At 47.7% G+C, this 15,077-nt stretch overlaps 2 protein-coding genes across 2 annotated transcripts in view; both read left to right on the top strand.

The window, feature by feature from the left end:
* LOC120063269 (succinyl-CoA:3-ketoacid coenzyme A transferase 1, mitochondrial-like) overlaps positions 1–11,938 on the top strand; it is a 131,757-nt gene extending 119,819 nt beyond the window's left edge. The window contains exons 16-17 of the mRNA XM_039013534.1: positions 9,859–9,960; positions 10,306–11,938. Coding sequence (XP_038869462.1) covers positions 9,859–9,960; positions 10,306–10,341 — 138 coding nt within the window. The 3' untranslated portion in view covers positions 10,342–11,938. The remainder of the gene's footprint in view (positions 1–9,858; positions 9,961–10,305) is intronic.
* Positions 11,939–13,471: 1,533 nt separating this feature from the next.
* LOC120062841 (PI-PLC X domain-containing protein 3-like) overlaps positions 13,472–15,077 on the top strand; it is a 63,644-nt gene continuing 62,038 nt past the window's right edge. The window contains exon 1 of the mRNA XM_039012913.1: positions 13,472–13,574. Within this exon, the coding sequence (XP_038868841.1) occupies positions 13,472–13,574 (103 nt within the window). The remainder of the gene's footprint in view (positions 13,575–15,077) is intronic.

Below are 15,077 nucleotides of genomic sequence, written 5' to 3'. Positions count from 1 at the left end.
ACTCTACCTTCGCCTCTCCCGAGCCCATTGGGGAGTTGCAGCGATGAGATAAGATCGAAAATGTACATTTTTTTTATTTTTATTATAAAGATGTATTCGTTCTCTTTTTAGGCCTTATCAATAATTAATATAAACTTGCTTACTGACTATGTTTGGAATGTCCATGCTCAGCCATAATGTAATTAGGCCTAGCCCCGATATCAGTGTGAATGCTATTGAAGACATTCAATTGCTTAGAACAATGTGGAATGCAGATGGGTTCAAGTTAACGTATTTAGCAAAGATAGGTCAACATTTTGTTATTTAGTTTCCGTAAGCCAGTTAACAAACTTTAATGGACTAACATTGGAATTGGAGTTAATTCCGTAAATACACAATTTGAACATGTTTCGCCATGGAGCACGTTCTGATTGGCCGAGCCACAACTTGTTTATTCATCAAAACCCAACCTCTTTCGCGGCAACGCCAGCAAGTGTGCCGATAATTGTGATTAGTGAAAATATCAAAAATATTTCGGACACACCCCTGAACCTATAGCGCTACCGCCTGCGCTTAGATTTACCATTGTTTTAGGTTTGTTAAAATACAGCCCTTAGATTTACCATTGTTTTAGGTTTGTTAAAATATAGGCTTAGATTTACCATTGTTTTAGGTTTGTTAAAATACAGCCCTTAGATTTACCATTGTTTTAGGTTTGTTAAAATACAGCCCTTAGATTTACCATTGTTTTAGGTTTGTTAAAATAGAGGCTTAGATTTACCATTGTTTTAGGTTTGTTAAAATACAGCCCTTAGATTTACCATTGTTTTAGGTTTGTTAAAATACAGCCCTTAGATTTACCATTGTTTTAGGTTTGTTAAAATAGAGGCTTAGATTTACCATTGTTTTAGGTTTGTTAAAATAGAGGCTTAGATTTACCATTGTGTTAGGTTTGTTAAAATACAGCCCTTAGATTTACCATTGTGTTAGGTTTGTTAAAATACAGCCCTTAGATTTACCATTACATTAGGTTTGTTAAAATACAGCCCTTAGATTTACCATTACATTAGGTTTGTTAAAATATAGCCCTATATCTCCTAACCATTTTAAATCCTTCCACTACACTACCTTAAATGCAATAGGGTCAGGCTGTCTAGTCTCGTATTGTGTTTCCCTACAGCTTAAGCCTGTTGGATGAGAGTGGCCGTGATGGCCCTCCTGGTTACACGTTCTGTTCTGAGTCCTCGGGATAATTAAAATCTTGCCTCATTGTGTTTTCAAAATGAGTGAGGAAACGGGGAGCCTAAAACCTGCCAAAAACAATTTCCCCTGCCCTCCACAATTCACACACATGCATACACACACACATACACCCGTTTGCCCTTGAACATAAACAACACACATTCAGCCCTCTGATAACAGAGAGATTAATTGAAGTATATTTTTTCATATGATGCTGGTGCTGATATGGGTTGAGACTGGTGGTGGTAGGGACCTGCAGCCCTAGGGTGCATCTCGTCTCAGCCATTTTCACTTCTACCCTCAGAAGTTTTCTTAACACGTCTGAGGCCCTTTTTGCAATAGTGAAATAGTTGTGTGTGCGGCATGCAGATGTGTGTGTAAAGGTACATTTCCTGTGTATCTTATCGCTATGGCCCCCAGCGCACAGTTGGAGGGCCGCCATGGCAGCAGCGGTCCCCACAGTAACCACGTGGAATGTGGTTAGTCACCATTGCAGCAGCGGTCCCCACAGTAACCATGTGGAATGTGGTTAGCCACTACGGCAGCAGCGGTCCCCACAGTAACCATGTGGAATGTGGTTAGTCACCATGGCAGCAGCGGTCCCCACAGTAACCATGTGGAATGTGGTTAGCCACCATGGCAGCAGCGGTCCCCACAGTAACCATGTGGAATGTGGTTAGTCACCATGGCAGCAGCGGTCCCCACAGTAACCATGTGGTTAGTCACCATGGCAGCAGCGGTCCCCACAGTAACCATGTGGAATGTAGTTAGCCACCATGGCAGCAGCGGTCCCCACAGTAACCATGTGGAATGTGGTTAGTCACCATGGCAGCAGCGGTCCCCAGAGTAACCATGTGGAATGTGGTTAGCCACCATGGCAGCAGCGGTCCCCACAGTAACCCTGTTGAATGTGGTTAGCCACTATGGCAGCAGCAGTCCCCACAGTAACCCTGTTGAATGTGGTTAGTCACCATGGCAGCAGTGGTCCCCACAGTAACCCTGTTGAATGTGGTTAGCCACCATGGCAGCAGCGGTCCCCACAGTAACCCTGTTGAATGTGGTTAGCCACCTTGGCAGCAGCGGTCCCCACAGTAACCCTGTTGAATGTGGTTAGCCACTATGGCAGCAGCAGTCCCCACAGTAACCCTGTTGAATGTGGTTAGTCACCATGGCAGCAGTGGTCCCCACAGTAACCATGTGGGATGTGGTTTGCCACCATGGCAGCAGCGGTCCCCACAGTAACCATGTGGAATGTGGTTAGTCACCATGGCAGCAGTGGTCCCCACAGTAACCATGTGGGATGTGGTTTGCCACCATGGCAGCAGTGGTCCCCACAGTAACCATGTGGGATGTGGTTTGCCACCATGGCAGCAGCGGTCCCCACAGTAACCATGTGGGATGTGGTTAGTCACCATGGCAGCAGTGGTCCCCACAGTAACCATGTGGGATGTGGTTTGCCACCATGGCAGCAGCGGTCCCCACAGTAACCATGTGGAATGTGGTTAGCCACTATGGCAGCAGTGGTCCCCAGAGTAACCCTGTGGAATGTGGTTAGCCACTATGGCAGCAGCGGTCCCCACAGTAACCATGTGGAACGTGGTTAGCCACTATGGCAGCAGCGGTCCCCACAGTAACCATGTGGAATGTGGTTAGCCACTATGGCAGCAGCAGTCCCCACAGTAACCCTGTTGAATGTGGTTAGTCACCATGGCAGCAGCGGTCCCCACAGTAGCCATGTGGAATGTGTTTAGCCACTATGGCAGCAGCAGTCCCCACAGTAACCCTGTTGAATGTGGTTAGCCACTATGGCAGCAACGGTCCCGACAGTAACCATGTGGAATGTAGTTAGTCACCATGGCAGCAGCGGTCCCCACAGTAACCGTATGGAATGTGGTTAGCCACTATGGCAGCAGTGGTCCCCAGAGTAACCCTGTGGAATGTGGTTAGCCACAATGGCAGCAGCGGTCCCCACAGTAACCATGTGGAATGTGGTTAGTCACCATGGCAGCAGCGGTCCCCACAGTAACCGTATGGAATGTGGTTAGCCACTATGGCAGCAGTGGTCCCCAGAGTAACCCTGTGGAATGTGGTTAGCCACTATGGCAGCAGCAGTCCCCACAGTAACCATGTGGTTAGTCACCATGGCAGCAGCTGTCCCCACAGTAACCATGTGGAATGTGTTTAGCCACCTTGGCAGCAGCGGTCTCCACAGTAACCCTGTGGAATGTGGTTAGCCACCATGGCAGCAGCGGTCCCCACAGTAACCATGTGGAATGTGGTTAGCCACTATGGCATTAGTGGTCCCCAGAGTAACCCTGTGGAATGTGGTTAGCCACTATGGCAGCAGTGGTCCCCAGAGTAACCCTGTGGAATGTAGTTAGCCACTATGGCAGCAGCGGTTCCCACAGTAACCCTGTGGAATGTAGTTAGCCACTATGGCAGCAGCGGTCCCCACAGTAACCCTGAGGAATGTAGTTAGCCACTATGGCAGCAGCGGTCCCCACAGTAACCCTGTGGAATGTAGTTAGCCACTATGGCAGCAGCGGTTCCCACAGTAACCCTGTGGAATGTAGTTAGCCACCATGGCAGCAGCGGTCCCCACAGTAACCATGTGGAATGTGGTTAGCCACTACGGCAGCAGCGGTCCCCACAGTAACCATGTGGAATGTGGTTAGCCACCATGGCAGCAGCGGTCCCCACAGTAACCATGTAGAATGTGGTTAGTCACCATGGCAGCAGCGGTCCCCACAGTAACCATGTGGAATGTGGTTAGCCACCATGGCAGCAACGGTCCCCAGAGTAACCATGTGGAATGTGGTTAGTCACCATGGCAGCAGCGGTCCCCAGAGTAACCATGTGGAATGTGGTTAGTCACCATGGCAGCAGCGGCCCCCAGAGTAACCCTGTGGAATGTGGTTAGTCACCATGGCAGCAGCGGTCCCCAGAGCAACCATGTGGAATGTTTGTTAGTCACCATGGCAGCAGCGGTCCCCAGAGTAACCATGTGGAATGTGGTTAGTCACCATGGCAGCAGTGGTCCCCAGAGCAACCATGTGGAATGTTGTTAGTCACCATGGCAGCAGCGGTCCCCTCTGTAATCATGTGGAATGTGGTTAGTCACCATGGCAGCAGCGGTCCCCACAGTAACCATGTTGAATGTGGTTAGTCACCATGGCAGCAGCGGTCCCCACAGTAACCATGTGGAATGTGGTTAGCCACCATGGCAGCAGCGGTCTCCACAGTAACCATGTGGAATGTGGTTAGTCACCATGGCAGCAGCGGTCCCCACAGTAACCCTGTGGAATGTGGTTAGTCACCATGGCAGCAACGGTCCCCAGAGTAACCATGTGGAATGTGGTTAGTCACCATGGCAGCAGTGGTCTCCACAGTAACCATGTGGAATGTGGTTAGTCACCATGGCAGCAACGGTCCCCAGAGTAACCATGTGGAATGTGGTTAGTCACCATGGCAGCAGCGGTCCCCACAGTAACCATGTGGAATGTGGTTAGTCACCATGGCAGCAGCGGTCTCCACAGTAACCCTGTGGAATGTAGTTAGCCACCATGGCAGCAGCGGTCCCCACAGTAACCCTGTAGAATGTGGTTAGTCACCATGGCAGCAGCGGTCCCCACAGTAACCATGTGGAATGTGGTTAGTCACCATGGCAGCAGCGGTCTCCACAGTAACCATGTGGAATGTAGTTAGCCACAATGGCAGCAGCGGTCCCCACAGTAACCATGTGGAATGTGGTTAGTCACCATGGCAGCAGCGGTCCCCTCTGTTACCATGTGGAATGTAGTTAGCCACAATGGCAGCAGCGGTCCCCACAGTAACCGTATGGAATGTGGTTAGTCACCATGGCAGCAGCGGTCCCCACAGTAACCATGTGGAATGTGGTTAGTCACCATGGCAGCAGCGGTCCCCACAGTAACCATGTGGAATGTGGTTAGCCACCATTGCAGCAGCGGTCCCCACAGTAACCATGTGGAATGTGGTTAGCCACCATTGCAGCAGCGGTCCCCAGAGTAACCATGTGGAATGTGGTTAGCCACCATGGCAGCAGCGGTCCCCACAGTAACCATGTGGTTAGCCACCATGGCAGCAGCGGTTCCCACAGTAACCATGTGGAATGTGGTTAGCCACCATGGCAGCAGCGGCTCCTACAGTAGCCATGTGGAATGTGGTTAGCCACCATGGCAGCAGCGGTCCCCACAGTCACCATGTGGAATGTGGTTAGCCACCATGGCAGCAGCGGTCCCCAGAGTAACCCTGTGGAATGTGGTTAGCCACTACGGCAGCAGCGGTCCCCACAGTAACCCTGTTGAATGTGGTTAGTCACCATGGCAGCAGCGGTCCCCACAGTAACCATGTGGAATGTGGTTAGCCACCATGGCAGCAGCTGTTCCTACAGTAACCATGTGGAATGTGGTTAGCCACTACGGCAGCAGCGGTCCCCACAGTAACCCTGTTGAATGTGGTTAGTCACCATGGCAGCAGCGGTCCCCACAGTAACCCTGTTGAATGTGGTTAGTCACCATGGCAGCAGCGGTCCCCACAGTAACCCTGTTGAATGTGGTTAGTCACCATGGCAGCAGCGGTCCCCACAGTAACCCTGTTGAATGTGGTTAGTCACCATGACAGCAGCGGTCCCCACAGTAACCCTGTTGAATGTGGTTAGCCACTACGGCAGCAGCGGTCCCCACAGTAACCATGTGGAATGTGGTTAGCCACCGTGGCAGCAGCGTTCCCCACAGTAACCCTGTGGAATGTGGTTCGTCACCATGGCAGCAGCGGTCTCCACAGTAACCATGTGGAATGTGGCTAGTCACCATGGCAGCAGCGGTCTCCACAGTAACCATGTGGAATGTGGTTAGTCACCATGGCAGCAGCAGTCCCCTCTGTAATCATGTGGAATGTGGTTAGTCACCATGGCAGCAGCGGTCCCCACAGTAACCATGTTGAATGTGGTTAGTCACCATGGCAGCAGCTGTCCCCACAGTAACCATGTGGAATGTGGTTAGTCACCATGGCAGCAGCGGTCCCCACAGTAACCATGTTGAATGTGGTTAGTCACCATGGCAGCAGCGGTCCCCACAGTAACCATGTGGAATGTGGTTAGTCACCATGGCAGCAGCGGTATCCACAGTAACCATGTGGAATGTGGTTAGTCACCATGGCAGCAGCGGTCCCCACAGTAACCGTATGGAATGTGGTTAGTCACCATGGCAGCAGCGGTCCCCACAGTAACCATGTGGAATGTGGTTAGCCACCATGGCAGCAGCGGTCTCCACAGTAACCATGTGGAATGTGGTTAGTCACCATGGCAGCAGCGGTCCCCACAGTAACCCTGTGGAATGTGGTTAGTCACCATGGCAGCAACGGTCCCCAGAGTAACCATGTGGAATGTGGTTAGTCACCATGGCAGCAGTGGTCTCCACAGTAACCATGTGGAATGTGGTTAGTCACCATGGCAGCAACGGTCCCCAGAGTAACCATGTGGAATGTGGTTAGTCACCATGGCAGCAGCGGTCCCCACAGTAACCATGTGGAATGTGGTTAGTCACCATGGCAGCAGCGGTCTCCACAGTAACCCTGTGGAATGTAGTTAGCCACCATGGCAGCAGCGGTCCCCACAGTAACCCTGTAGAATGTGGTTAGTCACCATGGCAGCAGCGGTCCCCACAGTAACCATGTGGAATGTGGTTAGTCACCATGGCAGCAGCGGTCTCCACAGTAACCATGTGGAATGTAGTTAGCCACAATGGCAGCAGCGGTCCCCACAGTAACCATGTGGAATGTGGTTAGTCACCATGGCAGCAGCGGTCCCCTCTGTTACCATGTGGAATGTAGTTAGCCACAATGGCAGCAGCGGTCCCCACAGTAACCGTATGGAATGTGGTTAGTCACCATGGCAGCAGCGGTCCCCACAGTAACCATGTGGAATGTGGTTAGTCACCATGGCAGCAGCGGTCCCCACAGTAACCATGTGGAATGTGGTTAGCCACCATTGCAGCAGCGGTCCCCACAGTAACCATGTGGAATGTGGTTAGCCACCATTGCAGCAGCGGTCCCCAGAGTAACCATGTGGAATGTGGTTAGCCACCATGGCAGCAGCGGTCCCCACAGTAACCATGTGGTTAGCCACCATGGCAGCAGCGGTTCCCACAGTAACCATGTGGAATGTGGTTAGCCACCATGGCAGCAGCGGTTCCTACAGTAGCCATGTGGAATGTGGTTAGCCACCATGGCAGCAGCGGTCCCCACAGTAACCATGTGTAATGTGGTTAGCCACCATGGCAGCAGCGGTCCCCAGAGTAACCCTGTGGAATGTGGTTAGCCACTACGGCAGCAGCGGTCCCCACAGTAACCCTGTTGAATGTGGTTAGTCACCATGGCAGCAGCGGTCCCCACAGTAACCATGTGGAATGTGGTTAGCCACCATGGCAGCAGCTGTTCCTACAGTAACCATGTGGAATGTGGTTAGCCACTACGGCAGCAGCGGTCCCCACAGTAACCCTGTTGAATGTGGTTAGTCACCATGGCAGCAGCGGTCCCCACAGTAACCCTGTTGAATGTGGTTAGTCACCATGGCAGCAGCGGTTCCCACAGTAACCCTGTTGAATGTGGTTAGTCACCATGGCAGCAGCGGTCCCCACAGTAACCATGTGGAATGTGGTTCGTCACCATGGCAGCAGCGGTTCCTACAGTAACCATGTGGAATGTGGTTAGCCACCGTGGCAGCAGCGTTCCCCACAGTAACTCTGTGGAATGTGGTTCGTCACCATGGCAGCAGCGGTCTCCACAGTAACCATGTGGAATGTGGTTAGTCACCATGGCAGCAGCGGTCCCCACAGTAACCATGTGGAATGTGGTTAGCCACCATGGCAGCAGCGGTCTCCACAGTAACCATGTGGAATGTGGTTAGTCACCATGGCAGCAGCGGTCCCCATAGTAACCCTGTGGAATGTGGTTAGTCACCATGGCAGCAACGGTCCCCAGAGTAACCATGTGGAATGTGGTTAGTCACCATGGCAGCAGTGGTCTCCACAGTAACCATGTGGAATGTGGTTAGTCACCATGGCAGCAACGGTCCCCAGAGTAACCATGTGGAATGTGGTTAGTCACCATGGCAGCAGCGGTCCCCACAGTAACCATGTGGAATGTGGTTAGTCACCATGGCAGCAGCGGTCTCCACAGTAACCCTGTGGAATGTAGTTAGCCACCATGGCAGCAGCGGTCCCCACAGTAACCCTGTAGAATGTGGTTAGTCACCATGGCAGCAGCAGTCCCCTCTGTTACCATGTGGAATGTAGTTAGCCACTATGGCAGCAGCGGTCCCCAGAGTAACCCTGTGGAATGTGGTTGGTTTGGTGAACAGTACATTTTAAAACAGCATTCCCCTTTGGAAAGGAAAACAGCCCATAATAATGACCTATTTATTCACAGTGGAAACAGACATTCCACTGGTTCTAGATAACTGCAGCAGTAAACTGCTCCCTGTGGTTTTGGCAGTAACCACTATACTGGCAACAGTTGGCAGTCTATTCTCAGAGTTGTACGTAATGTTCTCTGGTTATTCCCCTCTTATGTTGCCTTCTATTAATAAACCACAGAAGACCAGCTAATTCCACAAGACAGCCCTAGTGAATAGCAGGACTGGCTTCGGCTCGGACACTAATCGATGTTAGTGTGATGATGGCTTTAAGCTGTGGTCCAGTCACTAACTTCACAGAAAGTCCTAGACAAGTCTCTCCCTCCCTTTGCCCTCCCCTCTTACTCTGACTTTGTATTGTTCTTTTCATGTTTTCTCCTTCCGTTCCCTTCTGCTCTCCCTCACTCTTTTATACTTCTCCCTCTCCCTATCACTCCATCCTACCAGTTAGCTGTAGGTTTTGACAGCTTTCCTGAGAGTGATAGTGTAGCTCTTTCTATCTCGCTCTCCATCTCTTCCTTTCTCTCTTCTCTCTCTCTATATCTATATCTCTCTCTCTTCCCTCTCTCTCTCTATCTCTCTCTCTCTATATATATATATACATATTTATCCCTCTCTCTAGAGGGAATAGTGACATTACATTTCAATCTTAATTTTCTGATGATTTGAACAAATAAGCACTTTTCTCTTGTCTGTAGACATTAACCTATTGAGCTGAAATGCAGGACCCTGCAGAGTGCATTGCCAGACCTTGAGTTTTGTTTGAAGTAAAGTGGATCTCTGTCAGAGAACAACAGGCAGCGGTCCAACCCTCTAGCCCGACACCCAGCATTTCAGATGTTGTCTTATTGAATAAATGCATCTCTCTCTGTCTGTCTCTGTCTCTCTCTCTCTCTTTGTGTGTCTCTCTCTCTCTTTGTGTGTCTCTCTCTCTCTTTGTGTGTGTCTCTCTCTCTCTTTGTGTGTCTCTCTCTGTCTCTGTCTGTCTGTCTGTCTGTCTGTCTGTCTGTCTGTCTGTCTGTCTGTCTGTCTGTCTGTCTGTCTGTCTGTCTGTCTGTCTGTCTGTCTGTCTGTCTGTCTGTCTGTCTGTCTGTCTGTCTCTGTCTCTGTCTCTGTCTCTGTCTGTCTCTCCCTCTGGCTCTCTGTTTCTGTCTCTCTCACTCTGTCTCTGTGTGTCTCTGTCTCTCTCTCTCGTGCTCTCTCAGGCTGTGTTTGATGTGGACAAGACTAAAGGTCTGACTCTGATTGAGGTGTGGGAGGGGCTGACCCCAGAGGACATTAAGGCATGCACAGGAGCACACTTTGAGGTGAGTCATACAAGGACAGCCGGTCTGGTCACTCCGGGGTTGTGTTGTCCAAAGCAAGAATAATGCTTTAGCCAGCCAACTTTCCACATAGGAAAGTTGCATATTTACTAGTTACAAAATAAACTTGAAACAGGAATGGAATTACATGATACCCTCAGTAAATCCATATTTGACTTGAATTGTCTTCGTAACCCAGAAAACCAAGAGTGTTTATGAAAGGTAGCAGACTAAATTATTGATCCTGCTTAGTGAAATACTATCAATAGTAACAGATGGTTTCTCTCCTTTCAAAACTCTCTCTCTCTCTCACTCACTCTCGCTCTCACCCTCTCTGATGTCCAACAGGTGTCTCCAAACTTGAGGTCCATGCAGCAGGTCTAGAAGGCGGGGGAAGTGTCTGAGGAGAGGAACTATGGCTTGAAGGCTGTGTTAATCTCTCCGTATGTGTGAAGGAAGGAACACAAACTATGAACTAATCAACAAAGTTCATCCTAATGTTACTGAACACGGCTTCCGTCTACTAAATCATAACGTCACTGAAACATTACTGTAACATCCATTGATGTACAGTCATATGTGAGATGCATAAATAAGCCATGCTTAGTTTGGTTGTGGTTGTTAAGAAACCAACAGCGTGATGATGTTGAAGATATTATATGAATTGAATTGAAAATAATTGTTGTCCCTGACATAACTGAAGAGGAACTGTGTAATATGTATTTAGTAATAACGTCATGTTTTAATTAGATGTTTTATGCTACATCAACACAGAGGCTATTCTCTCCAAAATGTATAACACAAACAATGATGGACTTCATTCCAGTCAGTTGTCCCCTCCCTTCTGCACTTGTTCACTCCCCTCCTTAGACGTGCATCAGCCAGGTACTCCGGTAGATAGGTATACCCTGTAATTAATAGCTCCAACTAGTTTCAGACATACTGTGTTCATAGGTATACCCTGTAAGTAATAGCTCCAACTAGTTTCAGACATACTGTGTTCATAGGTATACCCTGTAAGTAATAGCTCCAACTAGTTTCAGACATACTGTGTTCATAGGTATACCTTGTAATTAATAGCTCCAACTAGTTTCAGACATACTGTGTTCATAGGTATACCCTGTAATTAATAGCTCCAACTAGTTTCAGACATACTGTGTTCATAGGTATACCCTGTAATTAATAGCTCCAACTAGTTTCAGACATACTGTGTTCATAGGTATACCCTGTAATTAATAGCTCCAACTAGTTTCAGACATACTGTGTTCATAGGTATACCCTGTAATTAATAGCTCCAACTAGTTTCAGACATACTGTGTTCATAGGTATACCCTGTAATTAATAGCTCCAACTAGTTTCAGACATACTGTGTTCATAGGTATACCCTGTAATTAATAGCTCCAACTAGTTTCAGACATACTGTGTTCATAGGTATACCCTGTAAGTAATAGCTCCAACTAGTTTCAGACATACTGTGTTCATAGGTATACCCTGTAAGTAATAGCTCCTACTAGTTTCAGACATACTGTGTTCATAGGTATACCCTGTAATTAATAGCTCCAACTAGTTTCAGACATACTGTGTTCATAGGTATACCCTGTAATTAACAGCTCCAACTAGTTTCAGACATACTGTGTTCATAGGTATACCCTGTAATTAATAGCTCCAACTAGTTTCAGACACTGTGTTCACTGATGCAGTGAAATGGGAATGAATTGGAGAAGGGAGGAAGCACAGCTCTGGTCTGACATCAAACTGATATTATCTAGATTTTTATTTGCGTTTGAGCCTCTCCACTTCATCCTGGTTTGGTACTTCAGTTGAATGGTCAGCCTCATGGAAACAAACACTGAATAATACAGGCTACATGGTTTCAGGTATTTTAGCTACTACAATGTGAGGCCTTACATTTTCTAGCCACACGTTTCCCTGCCCTGTATTTGTATATTATATTAAACTAGGTATGTTACCTTGATGTCCATTTTCTGTTGTATTGCTTTTCGCTGTCCCATCTTTTGCGTGTTGCACATAAGTCTCAAAATTCTTTAGCACTACTTCCTGAATAATTTTGTTGATTTATGACACCTCAAATATTTCTTCATAATTTCTGTGTGACAGTGAAGGAAGGAATGAAGCATGTTGAGAGTATTGAACACATGGGGCGATCTCTTGGTGAGTTGAGCTCTGTATCATTGTCAACAATTCATTGAACAAACTGAATGAATGCTCCATCTCTCCTCTGAGAAGCTGCAAGGCTGACTCAATCCTATCATATCGCTGCACTGTATGTTCTGCCCTAAAGTTCCTCCTTCATTAGCCACGTTTCACATCATTTAGCTCCGAGCAACTAGAGGGAATTAAGTCGTTCCTTTCTTTGTCAACACAGCAGGTTCCCGGTCGCTATTTGGATGATTGGCATGCAATGACATTTTTGAATCGATTTGTCCACTTGAGAAGAGCGAGCGGTCCAGTTACCTGAGGGATTTTACATAATTGTAGATTGCAACCAGAGGTTCTTCTTCACTCTTGGGGTTCAAAGAGAATATAGATGTTGTATCAGCAACCGGAAAAAAATTATAATTGTTGCGAATATGTTGTCAAACAGTCGGTAGCACATCAGGGGTACACATTTTTAAATATAAGGCGAAGTAGATGTATAATTTAGCCTATTTAGACAAAACATATGTTTTTGAGTGAGGTTTCTTTTAAACTCTGGCCTGGTGTCAAAATATGTCCAATGTTATGAATTTATTCAGTGCTTGACTTGGACTGAAATATGTATCATTCTAGGTACCGGTCCTGTTTACATTTAGGTGCAGGAGCTCCACAATACTTTTGAGCTGATATTCTAAAAGACCTCAAACAGTAGACATGTTGAGGTGCCGGTACTCCGCTCAGGTGAGCTCATCCCCAAGTCAAAAACTGCATTTATTCAAGTAAAACTACAAATCCAGACAAGCGAGAAGATAACATCAATCGGTTAACGTGTCTTATTCCCAAGGCGCTTCTCCAGAAAGCGCTGGGGTCGAGGAGGGCAGATTTGATCAATTCAGCACCACAGGAGTGGACAGCGGTGCTATACACCGACGGGCAAACACAAAGCCATGGATGCAGTACTTGTAGTGGAGAGCAGGAGAGCCATTCGCGGTTTCAACCAGAATGGGACATAGAACTGATTATTGAATTAAGTCAACTGACGATGGCTGGGCCCACCATCAATTCAATGACTTCACAGGAATACATCACTCGCCCGCAATGAGATCACCCCCGCAATGAGATCACCCTAAAATTACAATTATCAAAAACACAACTCTTTATCGACATATCCTATGAAACGTGTTCGATATCCACATGTTCGCGCCATTCAGGGGGTGTGGCGTGAACTCGCTCACAGGCGCGCTGGTGTGTGTGTGTTGCGTACGTGTGGGTGAGTAGTAAGGGGAGCGAGCGCTGCATAGAGAAAGAGCACTCAACGCTCGCGCAGGCAGAGAGTGGGAATATAGTGCGCGGTGGCATGGCTTCCTCTCACGGGAAAAGCGAACCCAGGTTCGCCGACTGGATGGCAAATTTACCGGAGAGCATGCACAGCATCCCGCTCACCAACCTGGCCATTCCTGGTAAGCGCTTTCACGGCTGCGTAAAGGTGCGCATTGAAGTGTTGGAAATATGTATTGTTGATCTAGCAGTGAAGTCATTTAGGCTTCTTCCATAGATTATAGACATTTTACGTTTTAGTCATTTAGCAGACTCTCTTAGCCAGAGCGGCTTTACAGGAGCAATTAGGTTAAGTGCCTTGCTCAGGGCACATCAGAGTTTTCACCTAGTCCGCTCGGGATTCGAACAAGCGACCTTTCGGTTACTGGTTCGGTTAACGCTGCCGCCCCCGTCCAGATATTTCTTGTTGTGTTGTTATGTGTCTATCTACGACAGAAATATTGAGTTGTAGAACTGACGGTGAAGTCAGTGATCTAGCCGATGACCTCTTCAGACGAATAACCGAGACAGAATTGTCAAATTCCATGCAAAAGGTTGTTTCGTTCTCACTAAAGTCGTAGGCTATAGGCTACAGTAGTCTCTCAAAAACACGCTGGAGAGATGGCACTTGTTGCGTTAAGGCGAGAGTTATGTGTAAGTGCAACATTATCTTCAAACGAATAGGATACAGGTTGAGCTGCTAGGGCTCGATATGCTATGCCAAAGGCAAAGAGACGTGTGTCGAGGTCTATCGGCTTGATTAAAATCAAATGTGTCCTTGAGGGAGGGGTATGAATGATCTTACTAAAAGCTTGCTAACTCAAATTAATACATTAAAATGTCATTTCAACTAGTGGCCCGTTGTGCTCCTTTTAAATATGTTTTAATGTATAACTGAAATTGTCCCTTTTTTGTAGGATATAGCAGGTTATGTGCTAATTATGTGATCTTTGGCGGTGCGTAGGCTGTTAGCCTAAACGGGGCATAACAGGGTTCATTGCATTGCAACCATGATAGCCTATGCGCTGCTCATGAGTAGCCTACGGTCACATATTACGTTATAGTGTTATTTAAGTGTTGAATTTGTGGGTTTATTGATTTGTAGGGATCTCTAAATCCCCATTCAAAAGGTTTGTAGCCGGGTCAATCTCCTGTCTTTGCAGACTGTAGACATCCTTGACCCATTCAAAGACCTTCGTCCTTTCCTTCCTTGAGGAAACCAGTGATCTGACATAATCAGACTGCATATGGTCAAACGTTAAAAGCAAACCTTGCATATGCCTGCACCCTGCCTAGTTCATGGACTACATTACCAAAAGTATGTGGACACCTGCTTGTCAAAAACATCTCATTCCAAAATCATGGCCATTAATATGGAGTTGCTCCCCACTTACGCTGCTATAACAGCCCACTAATCTGTGAAGGCTTTGCAGCAGGGACTTGCTTCCATTCAGTCAAAAGATCATTAGTGAGGTCGGCGTTCCAATTCATCCCTAAGGTGTTTGATGGAGTTAGTCAGGGCTCTTTGCAGGCCAGTCAAGTTCTTCCACATGATCTCGACAAACCATTTCTGTTTGCACCTTGCTTTGTGCACGGGGGCATTGACATGCTGAAACAGGGAAGGGCCTTTCCCAAACTGTTGCCAC

This window comes from Salvelinus namaycush, chromosome 18, assembly GCF_016432855.1.
Source record: "Salvelinus namaycush isolate Seneca chromosome 18, SaNama_1.0, whole genome shotgun sequence".
Classification (NCBI taxonomy): Eukaryota; Metazoa; Chordata; class Actinopteri; order Salmoniformes; family Salmonidae; genus Salvelinus; species Salvelinus namaycush.
Note: the sequence above shows the minus strand (reverse complement) of the source record. Positions and strands in the feature narration are given on the sequence as shown.